The sequence below is a fragment of the Fusarium odoratissimum genome, assembly GCF_000260195.1.
Source record: "Fusarium odoratissimum NRRL 54006 unplaced genomic scaffold supercont1.52, whole genome shotgun sequence".
NCBI lineage: Eukaryota > Fungi > Ascomycota > Sordariomycetes > Hypocreales > Nectriaceae > Fusarium > Fusarium odoratissimum.
The window spans coordinates 124,737-146,806 of NW_022158732.1; the positions used below are offsets into that span (position 1 = coordinate 124,737).

At 46.2% G+C, this 22,070-nt stretch overlaps 10 protein-coding genes across 11 annotated transcripts; 3 read left to right on the plus strand and 7 right to left on the minus strand.

The window, feature by feature from the left end:
* Window positions 1-320: 320 nt before the first annotated feature.
* On the minus strand, window positions 321-2,727 carry FOIG_15447 (uncharacterized protein). The gene is made up of 5 exons (XM_031216807.1): window positions 2,580-2,727; window positions 2,406-2,530; window positions 1,104-2,357; window positions 785-1,058; window positions 321-740 (listed from the first exon to the last, which is right to left on the minus strand). The coding sequence occupies exons 1-5, from the start codon at window positions 2,634-2,636 to the stop codon at window positions 543-545; spliced, it is 1,908 nt and encodes a 635-aa protein (XP_031053499.1). The 5' UTR covers window positions 2,637-2,727; the 3' UTR covers window positions 321-542.
* A 165-nt stretch (window positions 2,728-2,892) lies between these two features.
* FOIG_15448 (uncharacterized protein) lies at window positions 2,893-4,157 on the minus strand. The gene is made up of 3 exons (XM_031216808.1): window positions 3,858-4,157; window positions 3,586-3,803; window positions 2,893-3,528 (listed from the first exon to the last, which is right to left on the minus strand). Exons 1-3 carry the CDS (start codon window positions 3,960-3,962, stop codon window positions 2,928-2,930), a joined length of 924 nt encoding a protein of 307 aa, XP_031053500.1. The 5' UTR covers window positions 3,963-4,157; the 3' UTR covers window positions 2,893-2,927.
* A 1,314-nt stretch (window positions 4,158-5,471) lies between these two features.
* FOIG_15449 (uncharacterized protein) lies at window positions 5,472-7,073 on the minus strand (the record flags this gene model as incomplete). Its single annotated transcript, XM_031216809.1, has 1 exon — window positions 5,472-7,073. The coding sequence occupies one exon, from the start codon at window positions 7,071-7,073 to the stop codon at window positions 5,472-5,474; it is 1,602 nt and encodes a 533-aa protein (XP_031053501.1).
* A 604-nt stretch (window positions 7,074-7,677) lies between these two features.
* On the minus strand, window positions 7,678-8,493 carry FOIG_15450 (uncharacterized protein; the record flags this gene model as incomplete). The annotated part of the gene is made up of 1 exon (XM_031216810.1): window positions 7,678-8,493. One exon carries the CDS (start codon window positions 8,491-8,493, stop codon window positions 7,678-7,680), a length of 816 nt encoding a protein of 271 aa, XP_031053502.1.
* A 504-nt stretch (window positions 8,494-8,997) lies between these two features.
* On the plus strand, window positions 8,998-11,535 carry FOIG_15451 (uncharacterized protein; the record flags this gene model as incomplete). Of its 2 annotated transcripts, XM_031216812.1 has the most annotated exons (5): window positions 8,998-9,020; window positions 9,076-10,207; window positions 10,261-10,530; window positions 10,591-10,729; window positions 10,787-11,535. In XM_031216812.1, the coding sequence occupies exons 2-5, from the start codon at window positions 9,095-9,097 to the stop codon at window positions 11,533-11,535; spliced, it is 2,271 nt and encodes a 756-aa protein (XP_031053504.1). In that variant the 5' UTR covers window positions 8,998-9,020; window positions 9,076-9,094. The 2 variants fall into 2 exon arrangements, with proteins under 2 accessions (XP_031053504.1, XP_031053503.1); XM_031216811.1 differs by having other exon boundaries at window positions 9,018-10,207.
* Window positions 11,536-11,999: 464 nt separating this feature from the next.
* Window positions 12,000-12,634, minus strand: FOIG_15452 (uncharacterized protein; the record flags this gene model as incomplete). The annotated part of the gene is made up of 1 exon (XM_031216813.1): window positions 12,000-12,634. The coding sequence occupies exon 1, from the start codon at window positions 12,459-12,461 to the stop codon at window positions 12,000-12,002; it is 462 nt and encodes a 153-aa protein (XP_031053505.1). The 5' UTR covers window positions 12,462-12,634.
* A 579-nt stretch (window positions 12,635-13,213) lies between these two features.
* Window positions 13,214-14,230, plus strand: FOIG_15453 (uncharacterized protein; the record flags this gene model as incomplete). The annotated part of the gene is made up of 4 exons (XM_031216814.1): window positions 13,214-13,381; window positions 13,437-13,502; window positions 13,559-13,859; window positions 13,914-14,230. The coding sequence occupies 4 exons, from the start codon at window positions 13,214-13,216 to the stop codon at window positions 14,228-14,230; spliced, it is 852 nt and encodes a 283-aa protein (XP_031053506.1).
* Window positions 14,231-16,924: 2,694 nt separating this feature from the next.
* On the plus strand, window positions 16,925-18,067 carry FOIG_15454 (uncharacterized protein; the record flags this gene model as incomplete). Its single annotated transcript, XM_031216815.1, has 1 exon — window positions 16,925-18,067. The coding sequence occupies one exon, from the start codon at window positions 16,925-16,927 to the stop codon at window positions 18,065-18,067; it is 1,143 nt and encodes a 380-aa protein (XP_031053507.1).
* An 866-nt stretch (window positions 18,068-18,933) lies between these two features.
* On the minus strand, window positions 18,934-19,845 carry FOIG_15455 (uncharacterized protein; the record flags this gene model as incomplete). Its single annotated transcript, XM_031216816.1, has 2 exons — window positions 18,934-19,347; window positions 19,399-19,845. The coding sequence occupies 2 exons, from the start codon at window positions 19,843-19,845 to the stop codon at window positions 18,934-18,936; spliced, it is 861 nt and encodes a 286-aa protein (XP_031053508.1).
* A 655-nt stretch (window positions 19,846-20,500) lies between these two features.
* On the minus strand, window positions 20,501-21,673 carry FOIG_15456 (uncharacterized protein; the record flags this gene model as incomplete). The annotated part of the gene is made up of 1 exon (XM_031216817.1): window positions 20,501-21,673. The coding sequence occupies one exon, from the start codon at window positions 21,671-21,673 to the stop codon at window positions 20,501-20,503; it is 1,173 nt and encodes a 390-aa protein (XP_031053509.1).
* Window positions 21,674-22,070: the final 397 nt, after the last annotated feature.

A 22,070-nucleotide genomic window follows, 5' to 3' on the forward strand; every position in this document is an offset into this window, starting at 1 on the left:
ATTATTATTAAATTTATATTTAATAAATAAATAATTAAATATAAGACTAAACCTGTTTTCATATTTATAATATAAGAATAATAATACTTCTCAATTTCTTAGCTCTTTTTATTATACTTAAGCTTCTTAATAATATATAAAATATAAAATAAGTCTGGCCATAGCGTGGATCGCGTTAATTAGAGTAGTAGATAATTAATTTTCCCTTAAATACCACCAAAGAGGCTTCACAGATGGCCTTATCGCCGTTGGTGACGGTCTCTGGGCCTGGCCCGTAAGCAACATGGCTCAGGAATTTGAACGTTTTAGCGCCGTCTGTACTGGCATACATATCGATGTACGCATACCTCTTATTGCTGGGAAGTGATGTGCCTACAGCGATGGTAGTGCCAGCCGGATATCCGCCACAGTCCACAGGCGAAGAGTATAGGATGGGCTGGTATGCCATTCCCCAGCCATTGACCTGGTCGTGATAGTATGGCTGGTGTTGATGTGCTGCTTGTGTAATGCTTGATAGTGACAATTTTGTTTATAACGTTAAGCTATAAGTTACCAAAGAAGTTAAATGAACTTGGTTTGAGTATATGTGGCACAAGCATTGTAAACCCATCTTCCCCTGGCTCAGTCAATATGCCAGAGAACACTTTATTTGCCTTTGCGCATGGTATCGGCATATTGGTTAGAAGGCCCTGTGCAAGTTGCATGCGGTCTTCAGAACCTTGCAGACAAACACATAGATCCTAAGAGGTCAGAAGCGTTCCCTCGTAGTAGAATTGTGACCTACTGTATACTGTTGCCACAGCCCTGCTGTTTCATTCTCATTCTCATCCTTCTGTTCTGCTGGATTGTGCTGGGCGAAGGATGCAATATCGTATAGCTCAGAGCAAAAGCTGATGAGACCTTTCAGATCACATCCTTCTTGGTCTTGGAAACTTTTCAGAAAGCCAACAAACTTTCCAATCCATGTGAGGTTCATAGCCACCTCTGAATCTGCAGGATTATGAAGCACGGCTGTCAAAAGAATTAGAACAGCGCACGTGGGGTAGCAGATGATTTGCCTGGGACATCAGCATACAAAAGATATAAGCAGATGGGCTTCCTACCATAGAGAGGCCAGTGGCTGTGAGGACAGACCTTGAAGCAAAGAAATCGTGGCTCTGGCGCTATGTGTGGGGATAAGCGTACTCAGATGCAGATTTGGCTGTTCTCGTTCGATCAACGTTAGAGGGACATTAAAGATCTTCCCGATAGCTGTATAAATTTTCCAAGTAGAAGCATAGTAGGCAAAGTGGAGCTGTATGATGCCCAGATTATCCACTTGGGCCAATGCTGTAGGCTGAACTTCTGAAGGCAGTCCTGTCCTCCATGATTCGAGGTCCTTGTCTAATTCAGCAAGAGCCTGAGTCATTTTATCAATGCTCTTCGAGAGCGATGAGCCAGGGCAAAAGCATCGACTTATTCTCGACTGAATCAGTGCCAACGTTGACATATGCCTCAGTAGATGTGTGCTGGAACTGGTATCTATTGCGAGGCCCTGTGATGGAAGCTCAACACTAACTTCATCAGATGGGGCGGGAAGGTCAAAGTTGAGCGACGCATTGCATCGGAGCACGTATATGGTCCAGAAAGACCGCCTACGCCTTTCTATATCGATCAAGTCACTCGATCCACAAAGATCTTCCAAGTTCAAGCTAATACAGTGGATAGCATGTGCAGCCGCGGATAGCAGTACAGTGAATGCGCGGGCGTCGGCGGTTCCCCTCATTAAGAATGCCATAGCAATCATCGCTTGACAGGAGTCGATACCGTCACTGTTCATGACGATCTCTGGAAAAATAGCAAAGGCATTTTTGAAGTATGCCCACGAAACGGGGAATAATTCTTCTATCGCCTTGTTGTCGGCCTTCCAGTGAATGCCCGTGGCAATAAGAGCGTTCAGCGTTGCCCAACGAGTAGGATTGGCGTGACAGTTTGATGACCCGGCCGAATACTGGTCATTGACAAGCTTCAGAACATCGTCAGTGCTGAAGAGCGACTGTACTTCATACATGTCTTCTAGGGCGCTGGATATAAAGTGTAAAATGTGCTCTTTCGGGGGAAGTGGGACGAAGACTGTTCGTTCGAGGTTGCTCTTGTTCTTCTGAGCCTGAAATATGTTTCTGGTGATCTCTTCCGGCCATCTCGACGGCAGAGATCGAGTTCGATCGGCCATTGTTGTCCCATGGGAATTGGATGTCTCATGAGAGTGTCGAGGGTCTGCAGAAACCTGACTTAAATCTTCATTGACTGTAGGGGAGACTTGTAGTGCAACTTCAACATTCTTTAGTCGTTGCTCGAGTGTTTGAATGTACTGCTTGCTATTCGAAATCAACATTTGCGTCTTTCATGCGACAACAGAGACGCACCTTTTGCCACGCCCTCTTCCTTTCCGCTCGCCATAGTGACATCTCGTCCTGCGATTCAAGCATCTTTGACAGCTTGGTAATTTGCCGTCACATCGTACCTTGCTACTTCTACACGGAACACAAGCCTATTGGACTTAGGCCTGCAGGGTAAGACGTCAGATTGCGGGGGCTTACATTACCAGTTCGTCTACTTGTTCCATCGCCGACGGCCTGTGTGTCTTGAATTTCCATTCCGCTTCTTGTATTCAAAGGTTCAAATCATTGATAGCGAATATTATAGAAGGAAAAGTCAAGGGTTTAATGCTTGCCTTGAAAGTTGACGGGGTTTCTGAAATTGACAGACCCATATTTATAATTTACCCCACTTGATTTGTCAAATGTCACCAGCGTCGGAATTAAATTACATCCGATCATCAATCACAGCTCTTAGTAATCACTGGCAAGGATGCTTGCTTCTCCACAAAGTTCCACTTGTTGATATACTCAACCGGGGGTCAATTGATGCTAAAACCACTGTTGAAACTACTGTCCCCAAGCCTCAAAGAGAAGGTCCTTAATCTTTCGTGCCTTGACCTCAGGGAATTCCTGATTGAGCGTACGCTCAGGCTTGAGGTCAAACGCCCCCTCAATGAACATGCGGCCAAAAGCAGCAAAAAAGCCCTGCAGCATCGGCTTGGGGAAGAAGGGGTACATGTGCGGGTGAGAGGGCAGCTCCGTGATTTTACCGGCCTTGAGGTCCTCGATCGAGTCGTGTTTGACGGTGAACTTGACACCCTTGGCCTCCTCGGCGTATTGCACGAATTGATTCCACGAGACCTTGTCCCCAATGATATAGGACTCCTTGTCCCACTTGGGCGCCCCAACGAGCACCGCGACAAAGCGTGCGACGTCAAAGGTGTGGGTAAAGGTCACGAGCTCGTTGCCAGACCCAGGAATAGCGGCAAAATCGTTCGCAATGTCGACTACCAGAGCGAGAGGGCTTTGGTAAGACTTAACCTTGGGGAGCACCCAGTAGTCAGCAAAGTAGCCGTTGTACACAGCAGTGTACTCGAGGGTCGACGTTGCTTCTAATGCAGCAATGATGCTGAGCTTGGCCCGAGCGATGGGGAAATAAGATGCGATCCTGTCCTCGCAGTTTAGTTTTGTTATTCCAGAATCTTAGGAGCACGGCAGCACTGACTCTTCAGTGTACTTGACGCCCCAGATACTAGGGATGTATCGTTTGGTAGATGCCGATTTCTCAGCTGCCTTGATCAAGCTCAGTTCAGCCGAGACGTCGTCCATAGAGTTAATGGTGGATATGACAGTCTCAATGCTGTTGGTCTCAAGCGTGGCTGCAAGCTTATCGACGTCGGTGTAGTCCACGGCGATCACCTGGGCTCCTTGTACATCTTTAGCCTGAAAGATGTGTGAGATGTCTTCTTGCCAAGCCTTGTATTGCGATATAATTACCTCTCGAGCCAGGGCCACCACGCTATGCTGACCCTGTTCAACAAGTGCTTCAACAATTGCACGGCCGAGCTTTCCGGCGCCTCCAGCAACAGCGATGATAGCCATGGTCTTTGTGTTTTGTTTTTCTGCTTCTTCTTTCGAAAATGGGGTATGTCTGTCGATCCAGGAACAGTCAAGAAGAGAGAAGATGATGGTTCTCAAAATTATTCTAGTTGGTACGGAGACCGTTCATATACCTACGTGGCAAATATGCGAGTGAAACATCGGTAGTATAATACATCCGACACACCGGGATGGACATTAGTAACTGGCGCGCGGTTGTGTGGATAGCAGGCTACTTAGTAAAGGAAACGATGATAAATAAATGCCGCCTCGGAATTAAAATACTCCCGGGACTGCGTTCCAGAACTTTCCCGGAAGACAGCCAAGGGTTGCGGCAGCTGCCGAACCTTAAATTTGTGGCTATTGGTCATGTAAGCTCCGGTTCATGCCTCAAATAAAGAGGCTCAGGAACAAGAGGCATAACAAATTGGCACTTGATGTAGCCATGGGGCTTTGTCTGTGTTGGAAATGTCCGACTACACTCGAAGAATCTGCACGTGTCTTTCCGTGGCGCACACCAGCTGCATTGGGAGTCAACACAAGAGATTGCCTTGGAGGCCCGTGGAGACAGAAGTCTTGCTATGATGATATTTGCCACGTCTATTCCAGTAGCAGATCAACCAGGAGGACATTAGGGGAGTAGACAAATAACCACGCTAGGTGCCCAAATCACGAGATGAAAACGGAAGTCAGCCAACCAAGATCCACTGTCATTCCCTGGGTCATTGGTTATAAAAGGAGAAAGTCCAATATCCATCGTTCTCAAAAGAAACAACTCGAGGCTTCTCTGTCTTATTACGTTTCCATGAAAGCAAGGTGCAAGCTTCGGCAGACCCAAAGTGGCGTCAAGGCTGCCATGCATATATCCCCTGGCTAATGGTTCGTCTTCTTAGAGTTGAGGCTGCCAACACAGGTCAAGGGTTGTGAGTCATTTAAAATCTTCCCATATTGACTTTTATGGCCACTCCATATCGTCAATCTCCCCTTCAACAGCAGCACGTGCAGGTGTAAGGTTAATATAGATGAGTTTGGAGAAAAGGGTAAGGCTACGAAATCGATGAGACAACACTACAAGCCAGCCCGGTAGTAGCCTGGTGACTCACGAAGGGAGGCTATCAGCGGAAGGTTTAACTAGTAACAACACGATGCAAAACAACTACCAACCCTCAAGGACATTGGCTTTAAGTAGATACCAGTTAATCGAACCGCAAAGCTTATGCTTGGGAGCATTGTGCCTTCTTGACAGCCAGCTCATTCGCTGGCCGTCAATGTGTAATTTTGTTTTAGAATCAGTTCTTTGTGGCAATGATTGCGGAACCTAAAAGTAACTGACCTCATCACTAACGTCGCTCACGCTTGCGAACCAGCTGATCAATGGTCTCTACCGTCAGTTTTCATTGGATGGCTTGAGCAGTAACTGCCATTATTTGCGCTATCCAGGAGACGACACTGATGCCAGCCGCTGCAATTGTTATATAGAGAGATACCAGAAACGATTGAGACCCTTGCCGACTACAATTTAAATTTTATACCTAGATCCTCCAATACACGGATTGCCACAGGACGACCGCCGCCCCATACCCCGCCACCTGGATGCATAAAAGGGCCTGCGAGGTAAAGACCGTTGACGCCAGGAACTCGATATTGGGCCAAGGCAAGGGTAGGACGAGAACCGCCCATCTGATCGAAAGCCATTGAGAGGCCACAAATATCACCTCTTTGGAAGCTGGACGTGTCATTCTCATGATCAAGGGGGGTCACCGCATGATAGCCCCGAATTTGATCAGGTGTCAAGTCCTCGACATACTTGGATAAGTACTGAAAAACCTTGTAGGTGACTTCATCCTTGATTGCATCCCATCCATGGAAGCCAACCTCAGCGTTGTCGGCTCGGACCATCACCACAGCATGTAGAAGCGATTTCCCTGGCGGAGCTCTCGTCTGGTCAGCGTTGGTGATGATAGAGGCCCCAATGATTAAGTCCTCAGGTATCTTGCCTTGATTTATCTCTTCGTAGCTTTTGAGAAGTGACTCGAGACTCCCAGGACAGATGGTATTCATGACCACTTTGTTGGCTACACCGCCAGCCCGGAATCTCAGCGGCGACTCCATGGCTGCATGGACAACAAAAAGAGTGTACTCAGAAAGTCTCGTTTCCTTTGCTGGAATTGTAACTTCTGGATCTAATCCATCTACAAGCCTGTCAAGGATGTGAGGGTGGATCTGGGCGACTACAGCTTTCTGGGCACGAATCTCACCGGCTCTTGTACGGACACCGATTACGCGGCCACTTTCGGTCACGATCTTGATGACTTCAGTGTTGAGGCGCACTTCACCTCCGTGGGCCTCTATGGCGCGAATCACGGCCGCGGTGAATGCTGAACCGCCTCCCTGAGGTACAGCCAATCCGTATTTGTGTAAGAGACCAATAGCCATGTAGGCCATGACGCCTGTGCCTGGGGTCTTCGGGTGTGCCAGCTGTACTTCCGTGACGAATCGGAGAATGGCGACTTGGACTGTTGGGCTTTTGAAGTACTGCTCCACTACTTCAAGAGAGCTATTCTTAGCCGCAAACTTGACCGCTTGGGCTATCTCTGGGTGGGCCGATAGGTCTACAGGCGTTGTTGGTGGAACGAACATAGATGGCATGGATAGCTCGACAAACTTGGTGGCCAATGTAGCAAACTTCAAGTAGGCTTGGCCTTCTGCTTCATTGGAGAAGTCTGTGATGGTGTCCACGGTCCGTTCCACGTCATGGTACAGTGGAAGAACTCCATCTTCAAAGATGATTGCGTAGGCCGGTTCCAGTGGGAGATAGCGTAAGCCATACTTTGACTGAAGTTCCAGCTCATCCTTGGTCACGAGGGGGTTGGCCAGGATCATTTGATGGATGGCACTGTGTCGTTCACTGGTAAATCCTTCTTCTGCCATGGTCAAAGAGGCAACTCCTCCACCAGGATAAGACGCCTTCTCAAGAACGAGAACTTTCTTGCCGGCCTTGGCGAGGTATGCCGCTGCAATGAGGCCATTGTGACCAGAGCCCACTACAATAATGTCATATTGGGGGTCTTTTGAAGAGCTAAGGTGACCGAGCTTTGCGTAGTTGTAAGCCATGACGAGGAATTGGTGAAGATGAGTATGGATATGTGGGAGATAGGAGATTGATCTTCAATATGTCTCTCCAAGGTCCTGACTACTTTATACATCTATTGGCGAACCCACAGAGTATTTGGCCTCTGATCCCGGTGCTCCGACCTCATTCAGACCTAGGAGGCATGCTTCCTGTTCTCGGAATTGCGGGGGTGGGGTTAATCTCTCCATATTGCTGTTGGTAGTTGCGGGGTTAAGTCGGGCCAGCAGTTCCATAGTACCCATATTTCTGAACTGTCGTGCTTACAGCACTTGCGGGATAGTAGATACACGAGTTTCCTACTTGGCTGCAAGGTTAACTCTTCAAGGCAGATAATTCTGGTTGGTAATGTGAGAAGGGTTACGCGGTTGCATTTGTAAATGTGTGAGTCTAGCTCACCTCCAGCGAAGTAAGGTAACTATAGTAAAGAGATTGGACTAAACGGCGTCGTCTTTTGTATAGCTAGCTATAGGAATGTCCGAAATGACTCATGTCATCTATGAGGTAACATTCTCATACACATATTCTGGATAAATCCCTGCAATGAAGGAAATTGGCAAATAGTCATACTAGCAACTCGATGGAGCTCTACAAGCTTGCTGACGGTAAACTAAACCCTGGTTCAATTCCTTGGTTTACCCATGCCTTTAGCGATTCCTCAAAACCGTCAGAGACGTTAACAACATATCCCTCTGTGCTAACCAATTTATCAACTATCCTCCCCGCCACCAGATCTGCCGAGCGGCTTTGGGTTGTGACAAAGTTCACGAAGCCGCGGTGAAACTCATCAGAGGCGTTTCCTTTCAACTCATGGACTGAGTCCGTATAGGTCAGATCAGGGAATACCACACTGACTTTAATATCTCGAGGTCGAAGTGAAGTGGCCATGCAATATGACATGGAAACCTCGGCGCCCTTGGTAATACAATAGCCCAGCAAATTCTCGGCCACAATAGGCGGTGGAATGAAGGCATTTGGTGAGGCCGTGTTGACAACCCACCCTTCCCCTCGACTAATCATGTGCGGCAAAAATGCCTGGGCCATGCGCAAGTAGCCCAGAACATTGACGTCGAGTTCATGTCGAATGTTGTCTGGACTGGCATCAAGCACCCCGCCCGAGCGAACAAGAACCGCATTATTGTACACGATATCAGGGACACCGGCGCTCTCCAAGACGGAGGTTGCAAATGCCGCGACCGATTCGTCACTCGTTACATCGCATTGGAAGGCGTAAGCTGAGAGCCCTTTGCGTTTGAGTTCTGCGACAGTCTCTTCCTGCGGTGCGAGTTGGATGTCTGCAAGCACGACAGTGGCTCCTAGCTCTGCAAACTTCACTGATACGGCTTGACCGATACCGCGGGCTGCACCCGTCACGACAACGACTTTGCCTTTGCAGTCGTACATGGTGAAGTAAGGTATGTAAACTTTTAAATGAGATATGTTCACGCCTAGGCTTGACTCTGTGGGATCTTGTTGACTATATATTTCATTTCCCTTCAGCCCCTGCAATGTGATCTTGTTGGTGATAAACAAACACGCCAGCGGAGGACATGCATACCAATGCCGCGCCAAGATACCCACTTGGGGTCACCTTCACGAGTAGTAACGATCTACCAGTGGGGCCGATGCCGATATGCGGGGTTGTTTGACCGCCCCGAGCTGGGTCTAGTCACCTTTGCTCTGGCAGATAGAAAAAGGGGCCCGGCCAACATTTCCCCACGTTATCATCTCTTTTGCTTGCTCACCTTATCATCTTCCGCTTAGATTCCGACCCCCGCGTCGGAATGCCTCATACGAGAGAAAATGACTTTATCGTGTCCCGATTGCGATGCAGTCTTCGTCAGGACCGAGCATCTTCAACGCCATAGGACAGGACACATGGGGCTGCGACCTTTTCCCTGCAATGAATGCAACGCTGCATTCTCTCGGAAGTGCGATTAGACACTAATCTCGGTAGTGACATCCATAGCTAACATGCATCGAAAGAGACGTCCTTATCCGGCACATGCAAATTCACGATCTCTCTGAGGTACCAGCCAAGCACCGCAGAACGACATATGTCGCCAAGGCATGCTCGCAGTGCGCCAAGTCAAAGCAACGCTGCGATGGTCAACTACCCTGTAGTAGATGTACATCGAAGGAGCTAGACTGCTCATATGCAAAGTCAAGAAACCGACGTGCGTCCCAGAGCACGCAAAGCTCTGTCGTCGATCATGGTAAAACATCAGTACCCAGCGTTCCAAATCATGAGCTGCAAAAGGCGGCCACTTCCTCAAATTTGGAGAATCAGCCAGAGGTCAATCCTGTGCAGTTTGGGGATTTTTCGGAAATGAATAACGCTCCACTCCCGTTCTGGTCATCAAATGACGTGGAAGCAATCACTTATCTTTTATCTCAGCCACCACTGGTCCTAGACCAGAATCTTGGGTCCGTTTTTGATACTCATGGAGACCTTCAAGGTTTTGGTTTCAGCAACATAGGAGCTTTCTTGGGCCTGGAGGGTTATCGCTCGCTTGTAGATGAAACCCCAAGCCTATCATCCCAGTCAGCTCCTGATTACTCATTGGCCGAGACAACAATTCCTCAACATGTTGCTCTAACGCAAGAAATGCCAGCGTCAGCTCCCAGTGAACCCGCTGTGGAGGGTCTTGAAACAGAAGCCCCGGCACCGACCTTCACCCAAACGTTCAAGTCCCCTGATTCCTCACATGAAAGGTCAAGTGACGTGAATGTCTCAATATTCAATGAAGGCATCTCCCAAGACTATGATGCGTGGCGAGCAGAAGATTACTGCCATGTGCCGCGTTTGACCGAGGACGTGTACGAAGAAATGACCAAGCATTTTGCACGTTACAATAGTGACGACGAATATTGGACTCCGTTCACTTGCAGAAACTTTCCACCAATCACTCATATTAACACCTTCATACAAGTATATTTTGAAGAGTTCCACTCCCTTCTCCCGTTTCTGCACAGAGCAACCTTTGCCCCAACCAGGGACAAATGGATGTTGTCTCTTGGCATTGCTGCTGTTGGCTCCATATTCTCTCGGGCAAAAAGCTCGAGAACCACTATCTATGATTTACAAGAGTTCCTCCGACGAGCCATACATGTCCAGGTCTGTCCGTCAAATGATGAAGTTTATATCCCAGGCCTTAACGTTACCACCAGGTTGAACGCGTGCGAAACTTGCTGCCAGATGTCTGCTTGGTCCAGGCAGCTCTTCTCAATCTACTTGGCATAATGTTTTCCCCACAAATGTCGTTGTGTGAGGCTGTCCCTACCACGATGACTCTCATCGAGACCTTGTGTCGAAAGATGGCGTGCTACACCAATTTTGACGAGTTTGGTCGACCACTTGAAACTAAAAGTTCGGGCTATGACAATTGGGCCGAATGGATCAAGAAGGAAAGCCTGCAGCGCCTCTTTTACTCGCTTTGGGTAAGCCAGCATACGGAAATATAACCATACGATGAAATGCCAGGACTGATGACATATAAGATACTCGATTGCCAGCACAGCTGTTTTTGGGCAGGCCCTGGAATAATTACTCTAGATTGCCTACAGTTACCAGCGCCTTCACATCCGTCACTCTGGGAGGCCTCAAGTCAAGAAGCATGGCTTAAAAATCGAAATACCTGTAAGTTGGTTTAACAGAACAAGTCACCGAAGTTTAGCTGAAAGCTGGATAATCTAGCATCTTACAACGCTCTGCCTTTTCGAAGCGTGCTTCTTGAATTTTATCGCACTCAAAAGATTCTGAGCCCTGACCCTTTCAACATACTATTGCTGAATATTGGAGTCAAATATCATGCCGAAAAGCTTCATCGTGCTCCAATCTACCTAAATATCCTCCAGGAACATGCCGAGGCGCTGCTACCACCAACAAAACTCTCTGGTGCCGTTCAAAGTCTCTCCCACCTACTATCAATGTTCATCTATTTACCCGTCCGAGAACTTTATGCATTTACGGGCTGGCGTGTGAGCAGTAGCCAGAGGGCCATTAATAACACCAAGTTGCGTACCTGGATACAAAGCAAAACCGAAGCACGTGCCTCTCTTATGCACGCCTGTAAGGCTTGGTCAATGATTCGCAACAGGAAAACAGGGTCACAGCATGAGACAATGGGTTTCTTGCTCGCAGCAGTCATGATTTGGGCCTGGATCGAGTTGGGTAAAAAGCCAGAGGTGGAGGACCTGAACCTATTGGTAACTGTTCGGTTGGATCAGGGCACAGACATGCTAAAAGCATGGATAACTCAAAACAATGACAGCCGTCTTTATCTCGGTGGCGTGGGTTGCCTGTGGGAAGAGGGAGCAAGCAGGAGGCTGATACATGAGTCTACAAAAACACTTGAGGGTCTTGACTGGCCACTGGCTCGGGTTTTGGCATTGAATTTACGAGAGCACTACAAGAGTTACCCAGATAAAAGACTTCCAGGATAATAAAGCTTCGAATTACATTAGTTACTCAAAACCTTATAGAGCTAAAAGCGAGGATCTCTATTCCAACAAGTATCGATCGAGAGGCCTTATTCTCTTGGGGTATACAGGTAGATCACTTATAAGAAGTCAAAAGCAGCTTTATAGGTTTCAAAATCTGCAACATTTTCTGACAGCAACTTACCGCCTCGTGGTTTCGGTATCTGATGAGGATGCTTTGCCATACAGCCCAGAACTAGCTATGGCTACTGCTTGCGAAAGGCCCCCGGCGTTAAACGCTAGGAGACTATCCTTGCGGCTGTTGAAGCACTGGGCAATAAAGAGCACCTAATCGTTCCTTTTGGGACTGATGTTGCTCCTCCGACAATGGATTGCATTGATGCTACCACATATCGAATATAGAATGAAGACAAGAATGAAACCCCTGTCAAGGCCGTTCCCAGGGGCAGCATAACTCCTTATTGCACTCAGAAAACTCCATTCTGGTTTTTCCACTCTGACTTAGGAGGAACAGGGGTGACAGTGTCCCAGTGCTCCGTAAAAACTCCATTCTCATATCGAAGTATCTCAACCACTCTCACGCCGTCAGTTCCATCACCAGTCTCGACATGATTGTGGGCAATCACGTAGTTTCCGTCCACGAAAATGCGCTTCCAGTTGAATTGGAAAGGTCTGTTGGGCTCTCTGGTTTCTCTCTCGGCGAACTCGATGATTGAATCGACTCCAGTTCCAAGCGAGGGATTGTGCTGGATGTAATCCTTAGAGACCAGCTCACGGGTGCGATCGTAGTCATGGTACACGAACGTCGCTAGGAAAAGCTCAATGAGTGCTTTACCAGCTTTAATTTGTTGAGGAGTCTGCGGAGGCTGATCTATAAGATGCTCTTTCCAGATCTTGTCGACCTCGGCTGAGTATTTGTCTCTTGACATGGTGAATAATTGCAAGTAATATGCGAAAAGAGCTTTGAGGTATAAGTGATGGTTGATCTGGAAAGGTTTCAACGGTGAACTTAGTGGCGAGTCAAACTGATCCTATTTAAACTTTGTAAATCTAATGAAGCTTCATGTTCCTGGTTATATCCCTGCCCTAACCTCAAACGTCGTTGAAGATACCAATGCCTATAGGGAGGCCCGTGAAAAATGGGTGGGGCCGAAGCAATTCCGATTGATTTGTTATGCAGCAGCACAAACAGTGAGACTGAGACTTACTGAGTCAATTCTCTCTTCTGCGTGGAGCCGAGTCAGCAAGATCCCGATCATTAGTAAAGTATTGTCGGAACCCCACGCGGGGCCCCACGATATCGGGATGGAACCCTACCCATACGAACACGACGCACGTGGTAAGCGACCTACTTCTACACTCAATCAAGTATCTCGCAGCCTATCTTGACAGTTCTGCAGTATATAGTCACTGTCAAGTAATTTTAAATCTGATATACCTCTATTTAGGTTACGTCAAGAGTTGTTCCATCTGATTTGGTAATTATATTTTCAGTCATGGATCAATTTGAACCAAAGTTACACAATGAGGTGTATCCATTCGTTCACCCCATCAAATTCAAAGCCTCACTACGGGGCAAAGTGACGCTCCTTACAGGCAAGAATTAAGAAACACTACCCTTTGTTCTCTTTATAATGCTGACTTGAGATTCTTAGGGTCGACTGGCACAATAGGTCGGGCAATGGCAGAGTGCTTCTCTGTCGCCGGAGCCCACCTGGTCCTAACTTACAACCGGAACAAACCTTCTCTCGATTTCCTGAATCGATGTCGCGCTCTCGGTGCCGCAGCTGCGACGCCTATCCATTGCAATGTGTCAGATTTGGACAGCTGCCAGAATCTCATCAAGGAAGTAAGTAATAGCCTGACTGGGATTGTGTCCAGTAGTTAGCTAACTGAACCTCAAGCTGGACAGTACCGTGGGCAAAATTGATATACTTATCAACAATGCAGGGGTGGATAGTATAGGACCGGTTTGCTTACAGCTATTCCGAAACCTCTGGCTTCGCTAACACATTTGACCATCCAGATGCATATTAAAGACCCCGCGACTATCATCAAAGACTTGGCTATCAATTTACATGGCCCGTTGTTCTTGATGCGTCTCGTCATGCCAGGCTTTATCCAGGCCGGACGTGGTACCATCATCAACATAGCCTCCAGGGGCGGGACAGTTGATCTCCCCTTTAACACCACTTACAGTACTAGCAAAGCCGCATTGATACGTCTTACTAGCTCTTGGCAGGCTGAATTGCAACTGGGAGGCCATGATGGTATTCAATTGTATGCCATCCATCCTGGTGCCGTACCCTCACAAATGACCTCAGCAGGTATTTTACTCCTGTTTACTATCCCATCTGCTGCCCGGCTAACTGTTTCTCAAGTACATCCAGAGGAGATAATGGGCGCATACTCTCACCTCGTAAAAGGAATGGCTCAAGTGTTGGAGAACTTTAAAGATTCTCCTTATCTAAGTGGAATGGTATCTGTGGCTCTAGCAACTGGTATCGCAAAAGACTGCTTAAATGGCAGATACTTTGATGTCCAGCAAGATCTAGGGGATGTACTAGCCCAGGCTTCGGCTCTTCGGGATCACTCAGACCTTTACAAGATGCAAGTAGCATTTCTCGGTGATTTGCCAAATAATGGTGGGACAGAGAATACAGCTCCAGAGAAAGCTTTTAACTTTCCTGGATATTGATTTACCTGGCCTGTAATTTAGTAAGGGACTTTATTGAAACGTGTGTATTACTATCTTGCTATCATCATGACAATAGAAACAATAGGAACAGGACAATCTTTGTAATTTAAGCTCCTTTCTGTGGCCTTATTATTCCGTATTTATTAAATAATAAGTTTAAGGCATTAATAAAAAAATCAGTTCACTACCTAAACCATGCTGCCGCTTCAGTTTACAACCACAGCCATTGAGTCAATTAAAGAATTAGGCCTGTACTTCTTATTACATTCCTGTCTAGTTACTACCGGGCCTAGCTTCAGGGGTGGCGCTGAAAGGTGCAGGCTTATAGGATCAAGTTACCTACTATGACCCTTTGAGGGGGATATTTGCTTTTGGTCTTGTGGTATTCCAGGAGGGAATATTCACGCTTAGGTTTTCAAGACCATAGCTAAGATTTCTTATCTTATATAACTCTTTCCGGAAACTTAGCTATTAAAAAGCATATAAATTTTTTTTTTCATAATTAGATTTATATTCCTATTATAGCTACTAACTAAACTTAAGAAAATAATACTATTATTATTTAATTATAATAATTTTCTCTTATAAATTAATATAATTCTAAGAGGGCGTTATAATTCCTTAGTTTAGCTAATATAGATAAATAGTCTTATATTATTAAAAGGTTTATATAATTATATATATAGAAAACTTTAATTATATTATATAATAAAGGTAATATATATTATATAATTAATATTAATAAAATAAAATTATAATTATAAGATATATTATAATATAAGAAAAAGTTTAAAGTTTAAACTATTTTTATAATTTAGATTAGAAGTGAGTTTATAAAAAAATATTATTTAGGTTAAGCTTAACAGCTACCCCGCCTCAACTAGGGTAACCAACCTCCTTTCACCTTAAATCCTTGGCTCCACCTCAGTAGGCCTAAGGGACTAGTCTAATCAGTCTGACTCTTGGAAACCTGGTAACTCCAATCATATGGTGCGACTGACGTGCGCAAGCCTCACCAACGGATGCCATCGCCGCTCAGCATGTCAACGCCTGTCCAAGTTGACAATCATTATTGCAATTTAGTGAATATCTGTTCCGAGTTCAGTCAAGATACACGCACTGATATGTTAATCACTTATTATGTCTAACTTGTCACAAATGCCAATTTGTTTTGCAAGCAATATCTCTGTACCGCAGGCTGACTTGACTATCTTTCTTAGCGATGCATTGCATTAATAACTCGGGCAAAACGTCTCACATAGCATATCCTCACATCTGGTGTTAGGTAAGTTATATAAACTATAACCATCTCCCTTTCATGAGTGGCTGATAAAATTACAGGTACCCTTGAACCTATCACCTCTCCGACTAGACTTAATCTGTATCTTTGCACCTGCCCTTTTGCTAAAAGAAAGGCATTTTGAATCGGAGCATCGGGTTTCAACATGGCCTAAGCTTATCGTTCATTTTGGCCTCTGAGGGTCACATTATACCCTCCTATCATAAGTTGACAGATATTATCTCAACTTCAAATATGCACCGCTCGACCAAGCTTTGCATCTCATACGCCTTTGACTCGGTAGTCCACATCATCGCCCTCGTCGTCTGAGTTGTTGTTCACGCCCAACAAGCAGGTGTTCTCCTTGTTCAACCCCTATACGTCCAAGCCGTCCGACGCCTGCTCATAGGGGACGCGTCATGATCCGCCCCATTAAATATTTGAAGTCTGGCGCCACATATAAAAATTACGTAACCTGTCGCTTGTGCTGGATCGCACAGCGGCATTGGGGCTTATGTATGAGGCATCTGGTGCCAAGCTTCGGCTAACGCTAATGCCAGGACGGGCCCTAACTATGTGGAGATGAGGAAAATACTACGGCGTACAGGTCATTATGATCAAGATCGTTGTTCCCGCTTATTATGTACGTTATACGAATATCCGGATTTAAGAATCAATAACAGCTTAAACTATATTTAGTCTAGCCGTGATTCCACCACATGAGACGAAGGCCCATTCTGCAAAGGTTGTGGGACGACTTACGGTAGTACCAATAGCATGACAACGGGTGATACCGTTCCAAGGGGAAAGACATTCTATGCTGAAGGCTCGACGCGTCATCTACCACGCGCTAGCACCAGCCTGATGATACTCAAGACAGCCAAGTTCCCGATACGCAATTCCGGTTAGTTGTCTTGTAACAAATGGGTCCACCATGGTTACGAGCCGATCTCAGGATTTACCACGAAAGAAGCGAACGAGGGCGAAGGGGTCAAAGGTGAGAACCGGATGCATAACTTGGTAAGTGCTTGTGATAGTCTTTAACCCAGTTAGAGAGACTCATTACTAATCTGGCATGCAGCAAGTCAGTACTTGTATGATAGCGACTGGTTTAAGCTGTGATACTAATCTAGTCCTGTAGACGCCGTCACCTGAAATGTGATGAGGCCAAGCCTTCGTGTTTTCGGTGCAGGAAAGACCAATGGGCATGTGATGGCTATCTACAGCCCAGCTCTAAATCACACAGTGAAAGCAGCAATGGATGGTTTATATCACCATTGCATCCGAACTCCCATCAAAGAACCTGTCTTCCCATTATATCAATACCACCCGCTCTGACTGATGGTATCATAGTCAACTCAACTGACAATGCTCTTTATTATCACGTAAGGAAGCGGGTTATTCCAGATCTTGAGATGACCAATGGCTCTGGAGGGTTCTGGTATAAGATCATTCTCCCACTTTCAAACTCGAATAAACCCATCAAGCATACACTTTGTGCACTGGGGGCTTCACACCAGCACTTCCTCGCATCTCATCCTGGAAAATTAATCAGCTTCGATCATTCAATCAACTACGACTATCAAGCTGATCTGAAATACAGTGAAGCTATTGCGTTAATACGAGAGGTTATGGCAGAGAACTCAACCTATAACACAAGAATCGCATTAATCTGCTGCACAATACTCATATGCATCGAGAACTTGCATAGGCGTTATACTAACTCGGTCCGCCATTTATGTGCCGGTTATCAGCTTCTAGAATCACTTCGCATCGCTCGATCATGGGATAGGACATCAAGCGGAAACATTTATCGACAAGATCAAAATGACGGCGGTCTTCTCGACACCTTGGCGGCTATGTTCTCTTCTCTTGGCGAGAGTATTGGTGCATTCACAGGAGATACGTCATTCTCCAATGTAACGGAGAATGCTCCGGTATTAAAAATTGGTTATCCCCAAACACCATTTGCAACAATCGCGGAGAGGGACGAGTGTCTATCTGCCTTGAACGCAGTTTTTGATAATGGCCCATCTGGCAGAGACACTCGGAGCGAATGTGTTGGGCAGGTCAGCGTGAGCCCTGCACATAGAGATGAAGAGACCTTGGCTCAAGCCCTCAAGCCTTCGCAGCCGTTACTCTATACTTGGAGTTCGAGACTGCACTTATTCAACACTTCCGCCCGCATGGCCGCGTACGCGCCCGAAGGCAAACAACGCCTGGCGCTATTATCGTTGTATCAGACGACGTGGTCAGCTTCTCTTAAGATGGACTGTAATGACCCAGGGTTCGAGAAAATTGACTATGAAAGCATCTTGGATAAGTTTGAGGAAGCTATCTATCTTGAGAATTCTCAATCGAGGCCATTGTTCGTCTTCGACGGCCATATTGTCCGTGGGCTTTCAACTATCTGCGCTTCGTGTACACGTAGAGAGATTCGCAAGAGGTCAATTACGTTATTGCGGTCTATGCATCGACGTGAGGGGGTTTGGGATAGCTGGGAGGTGGCGAATGTATATGAGATGTTCTTTAAAGAACTGGAAGACAATAATTTGTAATTGGATTCTCCCCCTTGGGGCCTGTTATAGTTACCGAAATAACTGTCTTCTTGAAGCTTGCCTTTCAACTACCTCTGACTATACATATGATGAACCTTGAAATATGGCTATGTCTCCAGTGTATAGGTGAATGAATGAATGAATGAATGACTGAACTGCGTTGCTGTCTGAAGGCCGCCTGACAGTTATTATTTGCATCAGCTGGCAGCCGGTAATTAAATAGTACAGGAAATTCAATACTGCTGGTAAGATATAAGTTATACAAGAATCAAAAATTAATATTAGCTAATAATTTCTGATAGTGGTGTTTCTAACTGTGGATAAACTAAGCTGTGCTAGGTTGATTATTGGTAGATTACATAGGATATAAAGCTGAGCGGTATAAAGTGTTACCTCTCTTAATAGTAGATTTAATGCATGTTAAAGATGTTTTATTAATAGCTTGTGAGCTAGAATCTATGAAAGTGCTTATAAATGTGTTTTATATGCTCAGGCTAGTCTTATGGACCGACGTTTGAATGCACATATCTTGCTTCGCATGCCTTACCTTTACTTTGTCGTCGTGCAAACTTCGCACAATCTGCCAAAAAGGTTACGCAAACCAGCCTATGGCCTCAGACGTCTCATAGCATGCCTCAAAGCTAACATCTTTTTCGTTACACCTCATACCTTCACGACAAACGATGATACACACGGCTCATATTCTGAACTGTTCTCGTAAAATACTATATCGTCTATTTAGAGATTTACTACAAATCTATTATCCTTGATAACCATATTCTTGCTGCTGCCGGTAGTTATGTCTCGTAGCTTGCGTCTTCGGATTTTGCTGGGGCACCTTCGATTCCCTAAGTCAATTACATGTATTAAACCTTACTAGCTAAATTAGCCTTTTGATTTTTCAAGCTTGCAGCTTCACATAGCTCCCTTAACCCGTTGCTACTATACTCTATCTGGTCCCTGAAAAAGATACTCGGGCCAAAAATCTCAACAGCCAATCCATAGTTGTCAGCTCCGGATACATGTTTCCCCGTCGAGTCTGTAAAGCTCCCGCCTTTGATCAGACATTCAACAGTTGATACCACAGCTTCCACTGAGGTCAGATGTTCATCCGGAAAAGACTTCATCATCTCATTTGTGAGCAGGTTCGTGCGAATAGTGCCCGGGCAGATGGCGTGTATTCGAATCCCGTCATTAAAGAATGGGTAGGCCACGGATCGCATGAACCCAAGCACACCAGCCTTTGAGGCAGTGTATAGGGGATTGAACTCTTGTGCGTACTTTATGATGTCAGCCCAGTGTGTCTTTCCTTTGGGGGTAATGGTTCATACAAAGCTCGCAATACTGGCGGTTATCACTATAACGGGATCCTGGCAAGGATTGTCCGAGGCTAGGAAATATTGCCTCGCAAGATATGAGGTAGTCACAACAGCCTTCAAATTGATATCAATACTCAACTGTCGTGGCTCCGGTGGTGGAAGCGAGTCCGCCTTGTCATAAAAGTTGTCGAGCCCGAGAATGCCGGCATTAGCAAAGACAAAATCGAGTCTCCCTTCAGATATAAAAATTCTGTCGAAGGCAGAAGACAAACATTTATATGAGTTCACATCAGTCTGAGTGAAGATCAGGTCCGGGTTTTGGCGGGTAGCTTCTGCACCAGCAGACCTGTTGAGGTCGAGGATATGAACTTTCCAACCAGCGGCAGCTAGGGATATGGCCGTGGCCAGGCCCATGCCCGAAGCACCTCCTGTAATGATTGCGACTTTTCCGGCAGACATTCTTAGGTGTCTTGGAAGTAACAGATTAACCTCTGATGGCAGAAGTTTGAATAGCTTATCGGCAAAACAAGCCAAAGTTAGTTATTGTCGGTTGGACTTGACTTGGCATTTCATAATGTTCACTAGATACCTGTTATAACAAGATTAAATCCATGATCAACATGAAGCCGGAATTAGACAGCGCGGGGAAAATCTGGGGCCGAGTAGCTAAAATGAGCAATCCCCGAGGTTCACCAACGCCTCACGGTTTGGATCATCCACGGAATCTATTTCCGCAGCCGTTTCCGCGACAACGTCGCTCATTACTATTGCTAGATTGATTGTGTTCTCTTGTCGAGACACACTCCCAACAACTTGAATGATGAAGGCTGAACGCCATGTTGTGAAACATAACAAATGGCACACGCAGCCAATACATCATCGGTTACTAGTGGACTAGGAGCATTATGATTTTATATGCAAACTCATAAAGTCTAGGGGCACCACGCTGGTGAGCATTAGGATGCCTTGCGAGTTTTTCAAAGGTCTAATTGTGACTTTTCAAGAGCTCTGGGGAGATGCTGAATATTACATGACTCATTTCTTCGACTGACTATTCATACTCTATCTAAACCCACAGATTCACATCAAGCTAGTCACATTGCAGCGCCGGTTATCAAGCTTTTCCCACTACCCCATCCTTTTTAATGTAGTCGAGAAATTGATCACTAAAAGGATAGTCCGTATAACCTTCCGATGCCATGGGAGTATAGAAGGTTTCACGGTTGTATTTGTTGAGCTCCAATCCTCGCTTGATTCGGAATGGTAGATCTGGTGTAGAGAGAAAGTATCTACCAAATGAGACGACAATGTCCTTACTTGGGTAGTCCTCATCCACCAGCGTTCGTGCGGACTCGGGGGTGAATCCTCCAGCAATCAAAAGAGGTCGATCCCAGGCTTCGATGGCAAACGTCAGCTGGTCGGAACCCTCGACATCTTGGGCCCCGGCAATTCTGGACTCTATCAGATGCAGATAAGCTAGCTTGAACGGCTTCAGCTTCTCGATGACATCCTTGAACTGAGGGATCGGATTCTCCATTCGCATGTCGTTAAAAACACTCCAAGGGCTGAAACGTATGCCTGTGCGTTCCGAGCCGACAGCATCGCAAACGGCCTGGACTACCTCGACAGCAAATCGAGAGCGATTCTCAATGCTACCACCATAGATATCAGTGCGGTTGTTGCATTTATCTTGGATAAATTGATCGATAAGATATCCGTTCGCCCCATGGAGCTCAACGCCGTCAAAGCCAGCCTCGATGGCGTTCTTGGCGGCTTGAGCATATGATTGAGCTGTCTCATGAATCTCAGGGATGGACAGAGGTCTTGGCTTAGGGTGATCCGAATCAACAGGAATGTCGCCGGAGCTGCGGAAGACGATACCCTCCTTGTCTGCAACTTCAGGAGAAGCGGTACGGCCTAGAGCCCAAAGTTGACAAAAGATGTATCCACCATTGGCGTGGACGGCATCTGTAACTAGGCGCCAGGCCTTGATTTGTTCCTGATTGTAGATGCCAGGAGCATTGTCATAACCGCCATGGTCCGGGGAGATAAATGTTCCTTCTGATATCAATAGCGTACCAGGCGTCGATGCTCGTTGACCATAGTAGTCTTGGAATGGAGGCTGAGGCACATGGTCATCCGATGCTCGATAACGGGTCAAAGGACACATGGCAATGCGATGCTGAGGTGTAATATTGCCAATTTTGATTGGCTTGAAAAGCCGAGACCCAGCCAAGCTCTTGGTCTCGCTTTCATCATTGAATGTGGTGATTGGGGCAGCTGCCATGGTGCAGGGGGTGACGAATGTTTGATTAACGATTGGCTTTGGTTGTTTAGCCACTGTATCTCACTCGAGGAGCAATATATAGCCAATATCCAGTCTGAGGTCTGGTCGGGAAAGTTTGGCTTAACAAATGCCAAGCTGTGCTTGCGGAGCACAAACCCAACCAATGACCCTTACAGCATGTGCAAAGGACATGACGCGAATGTTATCCCTGCTCCCTAAGCAAACGTTATCTTGCTAATGTGACCTGACTCATTGACATCCGTAATGCAAGAGCCACGGAAATAGATCCCGTGGAAATGACACGCGCTCGTTAGCGACTGATAACAGTGGCGTTCGCCGTTTCTTATCGCGGTTAGATCAGCAAAGCGTCACCGAAAGTCTAAACCTGGGGTAGATG